This window comes from Camellia sinensis, chromosome 9, assembly GCF_055761805.1.
Source record: "Camellia sinensis isolate YWXY chromosome 9, ASM5576180v1, whole genome shotgun sequence".
Classification (NCBI taxonomy): domain Eukaryota; kingdom Viridiplantae; phylum Streptophyta; class Magnoliopsida; order Ericales; family Theaceae; genus Camellia; species Camellia sinensis.
The window spans coordinates 70,876,877-70,898,314 of NC_138969.1; the positions used below are offsets into that span (position 1 = coordinate 70,876,877).

The 21,438-nt window shown below is 34.5% G+C and overlaps 1 protein-coding gene and 1 long non-coding RNA gene across 2 annotated transcripts; both read left to right on the forward strand.

Moving 5' to 3' along the window:
* The first annotated feature begins 12,593 nt into the window (after positions 1-12,593).
* On the forward strand, positions 12,594-14,859 carry LOC145799528 (uncharacterized). The gene is made up of 5 exons (XM_082889118.1): positions 12,594-12,891; positions 12,972-13,039; positions 13,282-13,527; positions 14,581-14,693; positions 14,834-14,859. The coding sequence occupies exons 2-5, from the start codon at positions 12,987-12,989 to the stop codon at positions 14,857-14,859; spliced, it is 438 nt and encodes a 145-aa protein (XP_082745244.1). The 5' UTR covers positions 12,594-12,891; positions 12,972-12,986.
* Positions 14,860-15,016: 157 nt separating this feature from the next.
* LOC145799117 (uncharacterized) lies at positions 15,017-16,068 on the forward strand. Its single transcript, XR_014341135.1, has 2 exons — positions 15,017-15,058; positions 15,711-16,068. It is a non-coding gene; the product is annotated as an uncharacterized LOC145799117 (long non-coding RNA).
* The last annotated feature ends 5,370 nt before the right edge of the window (positions 16,069-21,438 follow it).

The following is a 21,438-nucleotide window of genomic DNA, read 5'->3' on the forward strand; positions in this document are numbered from 1 at the left end:
GATAGCTCATATAGTCTGGGAAACTTATTCTTTAAATAGCTATAAGATGTCCATGGATCCTCCCAAAAACTAACTCTCATCTCATTCCCAACTTGAATAACAGAATTATCCATGAAAAACTCAACAAATTGGGGCTGCTGTGTTCCAGACTAAGTATATCTCCCCCCTCCCCCTCCCCCTCCCCCTCCCCCCCCCCCCCAAAGATTTTTTTTAGCACTAAGTACCATTTGCCAAGAATGGTCTCTATCTCCCACCAGAGCTGCCATACTTACTAATCACAATATCTTTCCACAATGCTATATCTTCAGTACCATATCTCTACCACTATTTGGCTAGAAAACACTCATTAGCATCCTTCACCCATTTAATACCTAGCCCTCCCAAACTTTTCTTATTGGTGACCTCCTCCCACTTTACCATATGAAGCTTCTTTTTAATTTCTGAACCTCCCCACAACAACTTGGCTTGAATTTTATCAAGCTGCATAGCCACACATGTAGGTACTTTAAATATAGAGAGGTAATACACTAGTAATGAGGATAACACTGCTTTGATTAGTGTTAACCTACCCGCAAAAGAAAGCAACTTTCTTTTCCAAGAAGCAAGCTTAGATTTGAATTTATTGATTACAGGAAACCATGTACTCCTCTTCTTTGGGCTGGCACCACCAAAACAACAATGATAGAGAGCTCCAATTTTGGAGCTCTAGTGATGTGAAAAGAGAAAAAAAAAAATAAAAAACAAAACAAAAACAAAAACATAGGCACACACATCACATCACATGTGGGCCCCACTCCTTACCACATCACTAAAACTCCCTTTAGAGCTCCAAAATTAGAGCTCTCAATCTTTATTCCTCCTCCATAACTCACCCCAAATTTGTAGCTTCACTTTCACTGCTCCTTACAGTGTTGATATCGAACCCAACAGTTTCAACTCTTGGATTAGTGTTTTGATCAAACGTCATGTTCGGGACATTCATGTCGATTTCTCTAATGATTTGTGTAATCACGCTCTTAACTTTCCTCTCACCCTCTTCTGTTGCAAAACTCTCATTAATTTGAACCTAGGGTTTGAAGCTTGTATTGTTTCCAATCTCCCAAACTCGATTTGTTTTTCGAATCTCAAATCCCTCAGACTTCGTGTTACCGATCCCAATGAGAGACTAACACAAGAGTTGTTTTGTTGCTGGCCTGTACTTGAAAATCTGTATTTAGATGCGTTATTGGAGAAACAAGTGAGTTTTAATATCTCCACACAACCTCTGAGAGTTTTGAGATTGTATTTGTTAGCATTCGGAAATCATCCATGTTTTAAGCATAAGCATAACGTTGTGATTGATGCGCCACTTCTTGAAGATTTTGTTCCTGATGATAATTTCATGGCTTGTTATTCAATAAACAATGTATGTTCATCATTGGCAAAAGCACATATTCATGTTGGATTATACTTTCACCAAAAATTCGATCAATATGATTGCGATAATTGGGCTCTTGAGCTTCTTCGTGGAATCTCAAACGTTAAGAACCTCTAAGAACCTCCATTTATCTTTAATCATGCTCATGGTAAGTTTCCTCTATTTATTTCATAAATTTTATCGGATTGTTATAGAATTAATATTCTGTGCTAGAATTATGGGAATCGGTAAAATTCAATGAGGCATGGGTATGGATACTTTCGTTCAATATCAAATCTAAATTGTTTCTATGGTAAAAAAATTGTGCTTTTCCCTTTCACATTTAAAATAATGCGTTTAAATTTAACTTTTTTTTAATAGTTCAAATTTGATTTTAGTTTCTTGTTCCCTAAGAAGTAAAATGATTATTGAAAAATGATTACTATATTTATGATAGCAATTCCACTCTATAGTTGCACAAGAAATGTTGTGATCTCAATTTCATTATAGTTTAGATATGTGACTTACAATATTCAAAAAATATTTGATATTTATCAAAATTAAAGAATTAATTTGAAGTATTTGATATATTTAGGAAGTATCAAATACATTTTTGCAAGTATCCCAAGGAGTATCAGTATCCGATGTGGATACATACGGATACTACTCTCTTCTTGAAGTATTTGTGCTTCGTAGATAAAATGAAAACTTGACGCTATCATTATGTTTGATTTTATCTGTAACTTCTCTAAAATGTTAGTTTTATGGAGTTTCTCTTTAGTAATCAATTCTATGAAAATTTTTGGAGTGGGCTCTATAATTTTTCTTTTGTGTCAATTTGGACTATGTAGTTTCAATTATATAATTTTGCCTTTTAATTTTTCGTATTGTGTTAGTTTAATACAATAGATACATTTATCAAGTAATTTGAATGAAATTAAGGATAAATGATTCGTTTAAAAACAAATGAATCATTTCAAATTATGGGAGTAGTATGTAGTTAGCAGTGGTTGTTAGTTTATTGGTTGTGTTAGATTTTGTTGACTTTCTAGTTATTGTGAGCTACTAGTCTGTTTGATAATGTAAATATTTGTCATATTACTTTTCTATCGATTGACCCAAAAAAAAATGCTTCTTAATTTTAGTCCAATTTCTAAAAAGAAATACTAGAGACCGACAATTTTAGACTCACAAATTCATCTATAATGATATGATAAGAGAGTTGGGGGCTATAAGGTTGAGTGTATGACAAATTAAAAGTCGATGCCTATCATATCTCATTATTGTGAGTAAAATTAGGAGAACTTTTTTTTTAAGAGTCTCAAATATTTTCTATTTTGAAATGGCCTTTATCAATCGGAGTAAATTGATACAATGTTAAAATTTTAAGTGTAAAGTTGATGTAATTGCAATTACAAGGACAAAACTTTATGAAAACGTATCACTTCTATCCCCTCCTAACAATCTCCAAAATGGTTGTATTTGTACGATGTTCAAAGTTGAGGGGGTTAATATCTACAAGTTTGTAAATGGGAGAGTAAAGTAATATTTGCTATTAGTTAAGGGTTCTTGGTATAATTAACCCTATTTTTAAAGATTTATCAAGCATGGCACAAGTGTTTATCCATATCAAGTCTCATGGATTTAAAACTATCTGATTAACTAAAAATCTAGCCATGTAGTTATAAACAGACATTTTTCATCTATTTATTTACTCATTTATTTTGTGATTTAGAATCCCAGCCAGCTGAGCAAATCATGAGTTTCAAATTGACTATTATACTTGTTTGATTGTGAAGGTTCTTGGCTATGCTGAAGATATTTGTCCACTTACTTTTGGTAATTTGACCCATTTGGAATTGGGTGTTATTTATTTGTCAAAGGTGTTGCTGGACATACTTGCAAAGATACCTAATCTAGAGTCTTTGAAGTTAACAATGGTGAGTATAAATGTATTTTTTAGTACAAAGTAAAATTATTTATTTCATTTAAATTTGATAGGAGGGAATAGAGGGTGGAGTGGTGAAACTCGAACTAATTATCCTTATTAGTTGCAATTTTTTAGATTGTTTTACAATCTTTGTCTAGGATCATTAACCAGGTTATCCGAACAATTATTATCAAGAAGTGGAGTTCTATAGGATTCAAGGGCATGTTTTGCCTTCTTGTTTGTTATCACACCTGAAAGTGGTTGAAGTAGATGAGTTAGAGGAAGGGAAAATGATCTGCTATTGGTCGAGTATTTTCTTAAGAATTTGGATAAGATGGCAATTAAGCATCGAATTTTAGTTTCTATCAAGGTGGAAGTGTTTAAGAGAATACTAATGTTCCCTTGGGGTTCTAACACATGTGAGATTGAAGTCGAAGATTTAAGGAGGAATTAAAACTCAGTGTATTATTCCACCAATATGTGAATATTTTGTGAAAGTCTCAGTGATGTCCCAAGATTTAATTGCCAACGTTCAATAGGTTCACTCATTCACACAAAATAATTTGTTAGAAGCCGCAACTAAAGTACAAGCATGGAGCTAACAAGAAGAGCTTGGTGGAATTCTGAGGTCAATGATTTTGTCCTTGCAAGAGATAATGATGCGGAATATGCATGCATGAAGATTTGTCTTTAGTATTTATAATTTTATTATTATTTTTTTTTTTTTTTAAATTTAATTGAGTCTTATTTTGGTTATGAGTTCTATTAATATTTGTGTCTTTTTCTATTAAGATTTAGTCTCCTAAGTTAATTGAATTTTATGAGGAGTTTAGTTATGATTTAGTTTCTTATTTTGATTAGGTTTTCTAGCCTATATATATATATTAGGATTTTGCATTGTAATAGTTAGTTTTGATTTGTTGAATGGGCAATTTACACCGACAGTCTCTTTATTTTGGCCCTTGTATCAATTTGGTCTCTACAATTACAATTGACGCAATTTTGATCCTAATTTTTTTATCTTCTCTCAATTTGGTCTAATTAGTTCAACTATTAACATTTTTTGGGGGGGTAAACTACCAATAGATCATAGTAATTGCACTTAATTCTATTAAAAATAAGTTTTACTAAAATCGTCGTTAAAAATAATTTTTTGTGACACTTTTTTGTTTGTCACTACAAATTGACAATTAGTGACTTTTTTTGTCATGACTTTTATAAATTGTCGCTAAAAATTACAATTAGTAACATTTTTCTATGATGAATTTTTTAAATTATCGTTGAAAGTTGAAAATTAGTAATTTTTTTGTGACGATTTTTTAAAATTGTCGCAAAAACTTATAATTAGTGATATTTTTTGTGACAATTTTTAAACTCTCGCTGAAAATTAACAATTAGTGACGTTTTTTTTAGTGAATTTGCCCTTATTGAATTGAGTATAAAGCCAATTTTGTGAGATTAAGGAGGTGGCCCTTGTGTTCTTCTTCTCTATTCTTATTCTTCTTGAAACTTTTGATCTTGTCTTTTGGATCAATTCTCTATACATTTTGGTTTTCAGATTAGTTATATAGTTGAACAGATTTCTTAATAGTCGTTTTACATCAGATAGATTCCCAACGAGTGAATACAATCAGTTAGCAGCTCAGGAAATTGAACCATTAGAGGTTGTGGAGAAAATCAACCCAAATGCTTATAGGTTGAAGCTTCACTACAAGAATTTACACATTTGCCGACCATTTTTGCCGACCAAAAAATTTTTAGTCGCAAAAAAAAGACATTTGCCTACCAAAAGTAAATTTCGTCGCTAAAAATTGATATTATTACCGACTAAAATATTTGGTCGCAAATAAGTAATTTTTGCCGACCAAATTACACTAATTGTCGCCAAAAATATGGGCGGGAGAATGAAATTAAAAAGGGAGCTGTGTATGCTATGTTAGTGACTAATATAATTTGGTCGCTGATACCAAAACGACGTCGTTTTGGTATCCAAATTCATTAGCCGACCATCAGTTTGGTAGGGATAACTTTACTAATTCAAACACATGAAAAATTCCTGAGCGCCTCTTTCACACCTCAGTCGAATTCGATCAAAGCTCAGTCGCGCCATTCACCTCACCTTACCTTCGTCTTCTCCACTCTCTCAAAACCCTAACCCTACCTTCGATCTTCTCCATTCCCTCCATGAGTCGTATGTTCAAATCCAGACCCTACACTCCCCTCAACTATTTCAGAACCTTTGTTTATAAAGGACTACCGCCAGACTCGTCAAAACGACGATCTGGAATGGGCTGATTATGATGAGAATAATCAGGCGGCGAGGCACATTAATGCGTCGGAAATGAAATCGAAGATGGACAGTTCATCTTTGCCCTAATTTTTCTCTCCATTTATGTTCAATCGACCCGTCGATCAACACTGATCGGAACTCTGCACCAGATTTGCTGATTCAGTCCAGCTCTAGGTTCAGCCTTGAGGTACACACCACTCTCCTCTCATTCTCTACCTCTATTTTTCACTTTCTTTCTTTTCTTCACTCTTCTCTCAATGAATTCAAGATTCAGATTTCTTTTTTTGTTTATATTTTCCTTTTTTTCCCCTCAGAAACCAAAAGATTGGATCAATATACACATCTCTTACCTCAAATCTAGGTTTAATTTTTTCCTTCTTGTTGATTTCAAATTCTACTGAAAATTTTTTGTTCTTTAATGTTCATTAGTTAACTGTTTGACCGAGAATGGCAATGTTGACTTACAACGGTTGATGATTGTTTCTACCTAGTTTATTAATTTGGTTGTTTTGGAAAAACTGAGAAAAATTGCCTCTATGGAATCTGATTCATCCACACTTTCTCAGGTATGCCTTTTTATTTATTTATTTATATAATTTTTTAATTCAAGTGTTCTACAAAAAATTGATGGATTATACTTCTGTGTGTACTTCTCCAAATGGAGCAGAACTTGAATAAATTTAAGTTGTATAAATGCCAATTCACGTGGAAGTATTGGTTACTATTTCTGATTTTAGGGAATGTTTTAAGGATTGGGTTTAATAACTGAGATAGATATTACTATTATTTTTTAATATCTATATGATTATATCTATTTATTTGATCACTGAAAGGTTTGCAATTTTCTGAGGAGTCATATAAGCTGCAACTGTTCTGCAGATTTTTCCATTTCGGTTTCATGATCTTCACATTGATTGATTGCTATTATTAGGTTGAGACTGTCTTCCATGAGTTTGGCCATGCATTGCAGAACATGCTATCCAAACAAGATGAAGGTCTTGTTTCTGGTTCCCAAGGGATAGAGAAGGATGCGCTGTTGAATTAGCTTATTAGTTCATGGAAAATTGGTGTTGCCAAAGGTAATATTTTATAACCATAAATATCTCAATTCTATATGTTGTGCCTACTTTTCTCCTCAGATTCTACATTTTTATTCACGGCTCAAGCAATTTGAAATTGTTATGTAGCCATATATTATAAGTTATTCTTGTGTTGGTGGAATATGACTGCCTTTTGGGGTTTCTCATTGCATTGCCTTTGAATAAGGATTCAAAACATTGAAGTCTGAATGTGAATTACTGCATACTTATTAAATATTTATGCAAGCACCAACATTTTGTTTATGTCGTTTTCAAAAGAAATGATTCCATAACCTGGTGTTCTGCTTCTAATGACTAAGGGATAATTTTCTTTGTAAAATGATTTTAGCATCTCTTCTTTTGCTTTTCTCGTTTCATATTTGCAAAACAGTTCATCCCTAAGGAGGTTTAATTAATGACATATCAGTTAACCACTAATTGTTATTTGACAATTCATGAAGACAAAGGTTTGAATTCTGGAGAAAGATATATCAATGGTGCTATGATGTATGCATATAATAGATATCTATACATATTGGCAATAAAAGAAAAAATGGTTTATTAGGCTTTTATGAGATCATTGATAGTGATGGTCTTGGTTTGTAATAACAGGGTAAAATTTATGTCTAGTGCTTTGACATAGTGTGAGATTGAAACACAAATTGTACCAATCTAATATATCAAATTGAAAATTTAAACATTTTTTTTCCTAGTTTTCTATTGATATTCATGTTTTTGTTTGCCTCTGTTGGAAAATGACGCACAAAATCCATATTGTTAAAATTTTCATAATGTTTTTTGATTAGTAATAAGTTCATTGCATAAATTGTTGTAAGTTTCATATCACCATCCACATAAATAGCTCATGAAGCAACCTCTGTTATAGACATAACTCTATGATGTTGGCAGAGATAACTCTCTTTCTTATCATCATTTATCACACACAATACATGTGTGGAGTATACAATTTTTTCTGTTCTTTCTTAATTTATTTTCAATGAAAAAAGTTAGAGCATTATGTTTTATTTCACTTGTAAGAAGATGAAACAAAAGTGATAGTTACTTTGGTTGGAACGGCTTTTTGAGATTCTCAAAAATTTTCATATTCCCTCATTTCTTTATCATTTTCTTTAGAACCTCATGTTTCACTCATGATATTAATGCTACAAGTAATTTTTTTTTTCTTTTAAAAAATTTTGGTTTTCCCTTTTTAGTCCTTAAATAGCTCTGCTTTGAACTGTGGTAGTTGCATTGCATTTTTCTAGAAATAAAGATATAGACAATCTTGTTGATGGTGAGTTTGAGCACCCTCTTCAGCAACTGCATGACTCGGACTCGGAGGGTGGGGGTGGTATTTTTTCCTTAGCAGTGCTGCTATTTCTTGCACTACCTAAGGTTGAAACTTTTTATTTTCTTAAAAACTATGTGGAACATTTTTTCCCCTTCTTTCTAAGTTAAAATGAGGGTGGTGATAAGATGGAGGGTTTTACAAAATGGAAATTTCAAACTTTGCCATATCAACCTTGCAGATGAGCTAGAGCTCAGACGAAGGCATTGCTTAAATGTAGCATAACATCAAGTGTTGAACACTAAGTGACGTCCAGGTTAAATAAGAGCTGGTTGTTAAACCCGTTTATTTTAAGAAATTTCAGCTCATACAGACGCATCTGTCCAACTGCTTACCCACATCTCATTTGGATAAGTTGATGACTAATTTATGGATGGAGAATTAATTATTAGATTAAAATGTTGAGAATTAATTAATCATCTCATTTCACATTTATTAGATTATGTCTTTAGATCATCACATTTTGAGATTTTCAATAATCCAATGACTTGAATGTTTTGGGACGGAGGATAGAAAAATTTGGTCATGAACAATCATTTATGTTTGTCTATTGAGCAACCATGGCATGCCTAATCAGACAAATGTTGAAACTTCCTAGTATTAAAATGTTGAAACTTCCTTTTGGTTGCCTAATCAAACAAGTTACCACTACTAGAAATATGACTTTTTGCGTCTATTTTTTTGCGACAGATTGTTTAGCCGTCGCAAAAAAACCACTTTTTACATTAAAATGTCATTTTATTTTAATGCTCAATTGTATTCTTACCTAACTTAAAAAATAAATAAATAAATAAACCCCAAATCTTATAAAACTTGCCCTATCCCCTTTTACTCTTATTTCCCAAACCCTTCTTGCTCTCTTCTGCTGAAGACCGATCTCCAAAGGTATGATCTCTCTCTCTCTCTCTCTCTCTCTTTTTCTCTCTCTCTCTCTCTCTCTCGACTCTGTCTTTGGACTCCTCATCTAAATTTTATTGTTCATTTGAAGATTTTGATCAATAGTTGATGAAGATTTGAAGACTTCGATCGATTATTGATGAAGATTTTAAGATTTTGATCGATTTATAATCGGTAAGTCTAATTTCTATGAATGAATCCAACTCTCTCTCTCTCTCTCTCTCCCTCTCTCTCTTCATTTTATCTATTAGTTGTGTTTAATGATTTCAATATTTTGTGACGTGGAGGTTTTAGGGAGGTTTTAGTTATCTCCTCTTCATTTTTTTTGTTGAATTTCAATATTCTGTTGAATTTCATTCGTTCTTAAAAACAACAGAGGTGTTTGAACCTCTTGGAACAATCTCTCTTAACACTTGCTGTTTCTACAGTGATTTCTGCTATTATAGCCATGTGTGTTGTGTTGATCCAAAATTGTTGATTCAATTGCCTGTACACACAGGTATGGTACGTAGTTTCATGAATTAGGAATAGTGATGATTAAGGAAAGCTTGTAAAATCTAGGGCTATATGGAAGGGCAATTGTTTGAATTGGCTTGGTTTTGAAAATGTTTGGTCGCTTGAAATTATTGCTGGAATTTCTAGATTGCTAATAAGAGGTTTTCAAAACTGTTTTTATATGAATTTTCCAAAAGCAATGTATTGTTAGAACCTTAGGGAAAAACAATGTGAAATAAACTGTTGCAAGTGGTCTATAAAATGAGCTTGTTTAAGAAGGTTGTATGGTGCTCTCTAACTTCTAAAAGATGTCAGTCTCTCTATCCATTCTTATTTTTTGACACATCATTTGAGTGTCTTACTTTTACTTTGTGTATGCATATCAAAATCACATTGTTTTTGTGCGAGAATGAAATTATACCTTTTGGTTGTATGTTTACTAAGGATAATCAATTTTTTTTTTACTGAACTGTACTTTTAGATCTCTTTGATATTTTCTTCTCCTTCATTTTCTGTAATTGTTCTTTGTATTCATGCAGCGTATCAAGATTGAAGGGATTAAGAATGACCCATGGTTCTGACAAAACTATGTGGCTATTAAACAAGGAGAAAATGAAGATGTGAATTTGGACGATGTTCATGCAGTCTAACAAATTTTCATAATTGATCTTCTCACTGCATTTTTACCAGTAATCACGGAATGACATGACGTGTAGTACCAAGTTCTTGAGCTCATGTTCTGAAAGAAGTGATTTACCTTACTGTGTATTGTGTTATTCTTTCAGGTCTACAGTTCGTGGAAAGAAACCAACTACTCAACACAGTGGTGCTATGAGAATTACATCCAGGTGTGTTTTGGTATCTCAGTATACATGTTCTGCTTATACTCTTTTATTTATTTATTTATCATTATCATATAAACATGCTTATGTTTGTTCAGAGCTATCAAGGAACTGCTCTTGTAATGTAGGTTTGTACCAAACTACAAGCCTATCCTTCCTTGCGCCTGCATTATCAAGACCAATGCTTGCTAATGATCTTTTCGGATTTATCTATTTGAATTTTCTGATTGATATTTGATGATTATGGTAAAAGTGAAATCATGGTTTCTATTGGCTGATTTAACCGGAATCTATGTCGCATTGTAAGAGATGATGACAATTTGATGTTGCCCCTCAATGAATTCTGTCTTTAAATTTTAATTACCGACTTGAGTGAAGATATTTCATACTTGTTTAATTCTTAAGAACAAAGAACTAACAGTGACAGCATACCGACTTGCATGTTCTTATCTCTTCTTAAATCTTCCTTGATTTTGGTTTTTGTAGATATGTGTGCTAGATACTTACATATGTTTGTGGGCTTCACTTCTCAGGTTCGGAGTACGAAACGTGCAAGAGACATACGAGATCAATTGGAGGGACTATTGGAGAGGGTTGAAATTGAACTGACATCAAACTCCAATGATCTAGAAGGAATAAAGAAGGCTATAATAGCAGGTGAAGATATAACAAATCTTTGCTTCTGATGACTAGAAGTTGGACTACATAGTCATCGTGAATCGTTGTCATCTCCATCATGTTAAGTTTCATTCATTCATTTTCTTTTTCTATATTAATCTTCAGGCTATTTCCCTCATTCTGCGAGGCTACAGAAGAGTGGATTTTATAAGACAGTTAAGCATCCCCAGACTGTTCATATTCACCCCACCTCTGGTTTAGCGCAGGTAAGACATGTATTTGTCATTAATTGGTGTTATTGATAATGATGAGAGGTTCTGACCCCAAATCTATTGCATTGTATCTGTGGTAAATGCAATGGGTTGTATATATTACTTATTTGGATTACTATTTTTGTAAATTTTCCAACCTTGAGCAATTGGGATAGATTCTGCTAAGTGATGATAGAACTTAAAAACTTTCTGAATTATGTTGATCTTCATAGATACTAGTTGCATAGCTTTCGTCCAAACTTAGATTAGATAAAAGTCATAAGGTTGACCTACTTAAAGGAAGGAACCTGTGATGTCACCTTGAGGCCTGATTATTTTATTTCACTCCATAAGAACATTACCTCTAGAATTTTTCACACTAATTCTTATTGTGAGGATAAAAGTACTGAAACTTCATTTGTGAAGTCATCAAACAAGAATCAGGATATATTCAAATTTCTTTTCTGCATTCAGATTGGTTTCAATAAGTTTTGTGTTTGCCATGGAATATTTGATTCCATGCCAGTTGTTTCCCCTATGTGGATATAAATCTCAAACCTCATTTTTGTGATTTTTTCCCTCCTTAGATGAAATGGACACGGTTCTAACACACGCACACAAAAAATGTTTGTGTTTCCTTTTGCCTATTTGGTGTGACCATATGGATATCCAATTCATGTTGTGTTTCTTTCTTCTATTGTGAAAATCACCATATGTTCAGCTGATGTGTTCTTCCAAAACACGTGGGCTTTTGATTTGTAACTATCACTACTTATTTGTATATTTAACATTCCTAGATTACATGATCCCCACTCTTTCACTTCATTGTGTCAGGGGGTATCACAAAATCTCAATGATTCAGAAAGTGAGTAACATTTAGAGACATGATAGAAAATATGCCACTTGTCAGCTCTGCATTTTTTGTTTTACCCTTTTTTTCTTTTCTCTCATGCGTCATTTTTTAAATGGGTCAGTGGTCATGCCCTGGTTGGCATGACTATTTCTCTTTGTTAAGGACAATTTGTCATAAGATGTCCTCTTGCTGGATTCTATCCTTATTGTGCGAGCATGCTCTGACTCAGGCAGTGAGTAGGACATTAAATACAGTTATTATTGATTGGGGTTAGAATTAATTTGAAGCCCTGATTCCAAAATGCGTGGTTATGGAATTTGAACCCGCAATGCTATTGTCAAGAACTTTTGATTAGTAAAATAAAGCGTGGCCAACATAACACTTCCCAAACATGGCAGGTTGTTAACAGCTTACTGATTTGATAGATCTCCCTTTCTGTTATATTGTTACTGCCTGTAGTGGGATTCCTGTCAATACTGTTCTAGTTTTTGTTCACAGAATATTCTGTATGCAGGATTGTTTAAGTTTAAGGGTAGGATCTTTCTATGTTATACCTTGCCGTTTCTTATATTCATTTTTGTGAATCATGTGTAGAATGAATACAAACGAGGGATTAGTGGTTGGAACTTCAATCTTGAAGAGGTGAAGGCTCAAGCTTCCTTGGTAGAGTAACTAGTTATTTCTTCTGTGTAGCTTTTCCTTTCTGAATCCATTGAGCTATTGTAAATATAGGTTTACTAATCAACATTTATTTTGCTAGATCCAGGATGAGGACATTATATCTGAAAAAGATCTGGATGGAAGCTCAGTTAGTTCTTCTGGGCTTGACCATGAAAAGGAATTGCAGCATCAGTTGTCTTCAGTGAGCTACTGTTCACAAGTTTCAGATATAGTATGTTAATACTCTTTGCATGGTTTTCTTTAGTGAAATGTGAGTCTTTCTGCAGTTCCTAACGATATGGTACTTCACAGGAAGATAATGATCTGATGCAGAATCAACCATCTTCTCTATCAGCCGACGCAACTCTGACTAATGCGTTGTATGTCTTCTTGTTGTAGATCGTTCAATCATATCTTTTCCTCTCATATTGTCCTGCTGTTATATGTTTTGAGATCTATTTACACATAATTTGCTTATTAGGAGTTCTATGATATGAAAAAGTGGTGCTGGTGCTAAGGCAAATTTTAATGTTCATTTAATATATTTGTTTCTTATGACCTTTGCATGGGCAAGGTCGTCAGTCTGTATAAACGAAACTACAATTTTGTTTTTATTTTCCAGAACTAAATATGAGAAATCTGATGATGATGCAAGCATTGCTGGTTCAAACCATGAACACCAAGTTTCACAAAATTCTGCCTCCTGTTTTGAGGATAATGTTGAAAATAATTTGTCTGGAAAACCTGGCTCAAATTTCAGTGGAAGAAACGTTGACGGCATGGCTGTGCAAGGTCATCAGAGGAGGGGAAGTTCATCAGGCAATATCATTTTTCCAGATGGTTGTGTTCTCCCAAGCAAAGGAGAGGGGTATGATAATGATATTTATAACTAACTTCTATAAGCTTTTGGATCTATTCTTGAAGTGTTATGTTTTATACAGTGGTGAAGTGTTCTGTTTTAGATAGTGGAGGCTATAGTTTGTTCTGATATCATTTGGGAGCAGCACTATATTAGCAGTATACACTAGTCAAATTTGGGAATTTACAATTTTTGTATGTCTTACCTTTATGCATACCTATTAGTTCTGTGGCTAAAGTCACTAGCAAATTCATGTGCTTCTGATGATTTAGTGCACAAGTTTCAACCTTCATCCTGAAAGCTTATTGTTGAGCATCGAATTATGGAGCTTTGTGTATCGCCCATGATAGTGGAATGGCTCAGTTTATTTTCCATAGAATTTGCAGTCCTTAAAATTGTGTAACAATGAATTATAAATGCATACATAAAAACTATGACATAAAAAGGAGAAAGAAAAGAAAGTTCAATGATGTTTTGCACGAAAACCTATAAAGAGGTATAGTCATTTGAAGCTCTAAGGTAATAAAGTGGACTCCGTTTTGTTCTGCCCAATGGATTAATTTTGGAGTCTAGAAATAGGCCAGTGACCTAGGAGTACTTGCGCTGACAAAATATGCAGTGTGTGGGTGAAGACTGTAGTACAGTAGGGTTCATCTCAGCCCATTTTTGCTTACATTTGTGATTGGTTGAGAATCACTATATCGTTATGGAAAAAGTTCAACATTGAGTCTTTCTTCTATTAGTACTATGGATCAAATTCCATTCTTGAGCATTTTATTGCATATCTATACACAATTATATAGCTCTCTGGTATATTAAATACCTATTTCAGACACAATTATATAGTTCTCTGGTATATTAATTCAAATACCTATTTCACACTTCTACTGGGCACATAATTGTTATTGTTATTGTTATTGACTTGGACTCTCTCTTTCTCTATCTCTCTTCATTTTTGCATTTTTAAAAACTATAATCAAGAAATTTCACTTCTTATCATGTGTCATTATCATTGTGATGCAATCCATTGTGAGTTTCTAGTGAAATTTCTGCAATTTTCAGTGATAAATCGCAAAATCAGCTACACAACATGTGGAGTTGCAATGGAGCTCCTGTTCCACAGGCATTGGACGATGCACCTCCTGAAATTCTGTCTAGAGCTTCTAGAACTTCAGGCAAGTAAACATAATTTTTCTCAATTCTTAGTTCCTAGAGAACTTACTTTCATGTGCAAAACTACGTTGACTTCATTTGGTTGATTATATTGGCTTCTATATGGTGTCAAACACATTTTTTGCGTTTTCATCTAATTCAGATTTTATTGTGGACAGTAAACAATGAAGAGCTTGATGACAAGGTAAAGCCACTTGTTCAACAAAAGGGACGTTTCAAGGTTACCTCTGAGAATGTCGACTTAGAAAAGGTACATTTTGCCTTTTGTACCCCATGGCCCTGTATACTACTGTTCAGAAGGATAACATTCACCATTTCTTGTCAAGTGGGACCGAATCCTTTGATGCAAAAGAGTCACAGCATGCAGGTATGTACTTTTCAAGTCAACTCAGTCACTAAGAGTATTAGTTAAAATAAACGGTAAATTACATTGACACCCCTGCCATAATAGAAAATGTCACTTGGCATCCCCTATTATGTGAAATATCATTGTCCTCCCTTGTCTGAGTTATTAGTCCTGATGTTTTGTTGATAAGCAGGTAGATCATCTATATAGCAATTAGCAATTAGTCTATATAGCAATTGTTGATAAGCAGGCATATGCCTCGAGAAGGGTAGCCAGGGTAATAAGGCTCCCATAGCTCTGTTCACCCTGCTTACTCAAATGTAAGTAAAAAAAGCTTTGAATTTCTAAGGTCACCCAGTTCCATAAAGAAAAGAACATGACAAAAAGAGCACTTCACACATCAAATGTCATACAGTTGCTCAATAATTATTGTAGTTTCATTAATAAATGCATTATAATGTAGAAGCAACAAGCTGTTGATTCGTGTGGAATGACTTATCACCATGATAAAATCTAAATTTATTTGCTTGGTAATTATATTTGATTTCATTAATTGTTTCCCAACAAGCACTCTGGGGCTTTTCAAGGTATGTTGTAGTGAAGTTTGTTGAGGTTTTATTATCTTTGTTCGGTAGTGCTGTTTCATAGTGACATAATTTTTCTTTGTTCCCAGAAACATTTGAAGTGGCTAAAACAATATCGATGGGGCCATCATTGAAAAGTGGATCAAAAGTTGGGAAAAGTGGATCAAAAGTTCACGAACCAGACGAGCACCCTCCCCAACATATTTCTTAACAAGTTCACGAAGCTAAATTGTACAAGACTACTTGGCAGTATGAGCATTTTTGGGAGGATTAAATATTTTTGGATGGATGTGTATGGATAACAAATATTAGTAGTTTTATTTGTTGATAGCTGTACATGGATAACAAATAGTTATGTTTCAAATTGTTATGCCGGATGGATGTGACTTGTGAATGAAAACTTAGAATAGTTGTATTGTGTCGAATGTTAATGAATTATGTATTGTGTCGAATGTTAATGATTCAGTTAATTTGAATGATGCTTTAAAATTATAGGTTTATTATAGATTGAATGAATTATTAGGAATTACAGGTGTATTGTTTTCCTGCTTTGGCAACCAATTTATTAGTCGCGACATCCAAAATAATTTTTTTTTGCAAAAAATGACAATTGCCGACCAAAACAGCTCTTGGTCGTGGAAATTCACTTTTGCCGACCAAAAGTTTTGGTCGGGAAAAGTAACAAATGGCGACCAAATTTTTTGGTCGTGGAATGTCACAATTGGCGACCAAACTTTTTGGTCGTTGAATGTAATAATTGGCGACCAAACTTTTTGGTCGCGAAATGTGTCAATTGGCGACTAAGATATTTGGTCGCGAAAATATCACTTTTCGCGACCAAAGTATTTTAGCGACAAAATGAATTACTCGCGGTAATTAAATATTTAGCGACCAAAAATTTAGTCGGCAAATCCAACTTTTGCCGACCAACCAAAATTTTGGTCGCGAATTACTTTTGCCGACCCTCAATTGGCGACCAAAGTAGCGACCAAAAAATTTGGTCACGGATAACTTTTGCCGACCAAAAATAGACTTTTAGCGACCAATTTTTTTGTTGCCAAAAGTGTTAATTCTTGTAGTGCTTCCCAGTCACATTTGTACTTCTGATGTGTTCAATATCAAACATATCAATCCATATCATACAGACAATTTTGATGAAGAACCTGTGAATTCAAGGCCGATTCTCTCCAGTCTGGGAATGATAATGCAGTACGCATCGGTGAGAAGTACTTGGCAGCCTGAGACCGTACGTTGAAAGTTCCAATGTTGAGATTCTTTCGACTGTGATCTCAAAATAAGTTTAGAGACACATTTTTCGGAAAGTTCTTGACAAGATCTACAGATATAAAATGAACACTGGGTTATGCAACTCAACAAGTCCTTGGTGAACTCAACAATGTTCTACTCCATTTAGCCAACAGGTTATATATTCTTATGATGTATTATTTCCACAAGTACTACTACAATAAGAACTATGGAACTCCAGGGAACTGTTCCATCAAATTTTCTATCCATCATTTTGTTTTTATAATGTGAAAGCTATGGGTCATGAATGCTAATGTACTAGTGAAATATGCTTCTTTCTTCTTCTTCTTCTTCTTTTTTTTTTTTTTTTTTTTGATTAGCAAAAATAAGAAAACTTCATTGATGACGAATGAAAGATTACATCAATAAAGAAGAAACAAAAAGATGAGTGCAATATGCAACATGGTGAATCATATGCAATCACACCATCAAGTTGGTGAGACACCAACACAGAGTACCAGCCACACCCAATACTATACAGCAACAGCCAACCCCAACATAATATCTAAGCAGAACTAACAAACCAACTAACCTTCAGCATCAACAAAAAACAGGAGGAGGAAACCATCCAAAATGACAACATAGAAACCAACAGGTCATTACCCAAGCAAACCTAGAACTTCTTATAACCACCCCATACCCATCCCAACAGATACCAACACAGTGACCAATAGAGCAATCTGACAGAGCAAATAAAACCAGCACCTCTACTTCACAAAAGCCCACATATATCACTTGGAATATCGGATTTGCTACCAATTAAACACCAAATCATGTACTGTGTAATTACAATTGGGGTGATGATACGTGACCCAAAGAGCAATCCACACACCTTTACACGATCAGAGAGCAAATCCAGCTGAGGCTGCACACCTGGAAACACAAACTCATTCCTACATTTCCAGATGGACCACAACAGAGTCAATGGAATAGATTTCCACACTGCTCCCTCAAGCGTTTTAAACTTAAAGCCAGCCCACCAGTCAAGAAGGCCCCCAATTGTTCCAGGAGCAACCCATTGTAATCCCCACCAATCCACTGAACTGGACTACACCTTCCAAATTGCCGGGCATAATAATAACACATGGTTAGCGGACTCCACTTCGGAATTGCAGAATTTACACAAATTACAAACACTACCACCTAGGACGCCAACTCTCTGGAGGTAAGCCACTGTTTTTACCCTACCTTTCCACGCTAACCACCCAAAAAAATTGCATTTTCGGAGAAGCGAGATTATTCCATAACAAAGAGGGCACATCAGAGGAAACACCTCCCACGTTTCTACTATAAAGAGACGCAACCGAGAATTCACCTGAGGGGGATGGTTTCCAACATAATCTATCTTCCTCAATAGACAGATGAAAATTCTCTACATCTCACCTGGCATAAAGCCAACCCAACTCTTCCATCTCCCAAGCTCTGAGCACCCTGCGAAAATTAAGGACCCATTCCTCTGACCGACTTTTTCTTTCCACAATGGTACACAAAGACACTTCCTTCTCAACAGACAGTGAATAAAGTCTTGGGAACTCCGAACACAAACTGTGGCTACCGAACCAAGTATCAACCCAGAATCGAATTCGATGCCCGTTCCTTGGGATTATCAAATAGTTTGCTAAATAAAAACTCCCCAGATCTAAATTACGTCTAGCCACTGCTAAGATTCCCCCCCTCCCCCCACACAGTGGACAGTCTAAATAACTCATCCACAAAAGGAAACCAGTTCCCACCCGCTGATGCATACTTAGCGCATAAAACGATCTTCCACATTGCATCGTCCTCCTTGCCAAATCTCCACTACCATTTTGCTAGCAAGAAATCATTGAATTCTCTAATATCCTTAATACCCATGCCTCCATTAAGCCTGCTTTTTGTCACTTCTTCCCATTTGACCATGTGCAATTTCCGTTTCAGCTCCGCACGTCCCCATAAGAAGGCTGCTTGCACCCTATCTAGTATCTTTGCTACACCTTTTGGCATTTTAAATAAAGAAAGATAGTATACCGGTAAACTATTTAGCACAGCTTTAATCAAGGTAACTCTACCGCCATATGAGAGAAGCTTTCTTTTCCATGATGCTAACTTAAGTTTGAACTTTTCAATAACTGGCTTCCAATTAGACAGTCTACTAGGACTTGCCCCCAATGGTAATCCTAAGTATGTGAAAGGAAGTTTTTAACTCTTGCATCTTAGAATATCAACGAAGCCTTCCACTACACTATCTTCCACACCCACCCCACAAACACGACTTTTATGGAAATTAATTTTTGCCCAGACATTAACTCAAAACACCGTAGAATTCTTTTAATTGTCAGGATCTCACCCCTGTCAGTTTCACAAAATATCACCGTGTCATCAACAAACTGTAAGTGTGATAAAACCTCCTCTCCAGCTCCTATCTTCACACCTCTGATTAAGCCCAGATTCCTGGCTCCGCTCATTAAAATATTCAATGCCTCAGCCACAACAATAAAGAGAAAAGTGGACAGTGGGTTGCCTTGACAAAGCCCTTTTTCAGGACAGAATTCATTCGTTGGCGACCCATTCACCAACACTGATATTCTTGCTGATGCAACACACTCCTTAATCCACCCAATGAACCGAGAACCGAATCTGAAATTTTGCAACACATGCAATAGAAATTCCCAATTTATGGAATCGTACGCCTTTTGGAAATCAAGTTTTAGTATGACCCCTTGCTTATGGCTCCTTTTCCACCAGTCAACGACCTCATTGGCTATCATTACCCCATCCAAGATGTTCTTACCCTTCAGAAATGCTAATTGTACACTGCTAACCACCCTAGGCAGGACTTTCTTCATTCTATTTGCAAGCACCTTGGTGAGAATTTTATACATCGACCTAATCAGACTAATTGGTCGATAATCCAGCAAGGTAACGGGGCAGTCTTTCTTCGGAATTAGAGTAATAAAAGAGCTGGAAATACCTTTTGCTAATTTTGCATGACGATGGAAGTCCTTAAAAAACTGCATAATGTCTGACTTAAATGTGCTTGTGAATGCTCTCTCATTCAATTGACAGATTTTCCTACACCTTTTGTGCTGCAATTGTGATTGTGTTGTAGGTTGGATTCTTCTATTTATTAGCTTTTTCCTTCTAAAATTTTCTACTGCAACTTTACAAACTTTTTTTGGTGGGTCCTCTTTAACCTTCATTCCTTGTAAGATTGAATTGCTAATGAATGTAGTTGCATTGGTTCTATGGTTTCAAGGCTGGCAAATATTTCTGCCATTTATAAGAAGCTTATGTAAAACTACTGTACAATTAGCTTTTAATTTGTTTTTAATCAATCACATTTTCTCACTGGCCTTTAAAGGAGATTAGAAATAGAAGTAGTGACTCCTATCTTTCTCAGCAGATGATTGACTCGAACAACTGGCTAAATTGTCGAGGAATATATGTATCGAGTTAATATTATTAATAAATTTTATGATCAAATATGTAAATTTGTACAAATATCAAACATAAATAGAAAAAAATGACAAAATTAAATTAAATATATTATTAAAAATAAATATTAATTTCTAGATCTTTAGGTTCATGAGCCTATACGAGCCGAGTTTGGATATGCTCAAACTTGGCTTGATTACCAAACAAGCCTAAAACTTGAGCCCTAAACATGTTCAGCTTAAACCATTGATAAACAACTTTATTCGTTTGTAGACCTAGTTATATCATATCGCATACTTTTAATACTCTTATTATAACCAAAAAACGATAACACAAGCCAATTTAGAAAATCATATACAATGAAAATGAAAGTTTTTAAATAGTAATGATATTAACAATTTGTTTTAGGCTTTCATATTTTATGTTTTATCTTTCAATTTTTTGGGAGGGAGTGTGAGATGTTAAGAGTGAATAATGAATATTATTACTTTTAGAAAAGTTATAAAATTGTCTAGACCTTAGACATGAAAAACATGGAGAATATTTGTGTAAATTATTTATTTAGGTATTGTTTGGTAATTTTTTTTAGATAGGATAAAAAACAAAGAAAATACCAAAAGAATCAACAATGACCTACATCTAGCAAGACAAAACGAGACACAATGTGCGGAACGTCTTCGGCCGTGAAAATAGCCAGCCTCACTAGATGGTGAGCAACCTCATTCCCAAAAGAACATTAAATATATTTATGTTTACTTTTCTTTAAAAATAAATTATAACATAAAATGTTGATACTCACATGTATTTTTTAAATAAGTGAGCGGGTTGGTCAGAGGTTGCCGACCATGGTGGTTGTAGCTAGGGTTGGCCAATGGTGGTGATTAATGGTCAGTCGTGATTTTTGGGGGTGGGAGAGGAATGGATATTGTTCAAACAAATGAATATAATTTTGTTTTTGTGTTACAAAAGTTTAGTAAATTTTAGGGCAAATTATATATACTCTCGAGATTTGGCTAAATTACAAATACCCTTGAGTTTTGAAAAATTACAAATTTCCTCCTGAATGTTATATTTGCATAACAAATTAGGGGGTAATTT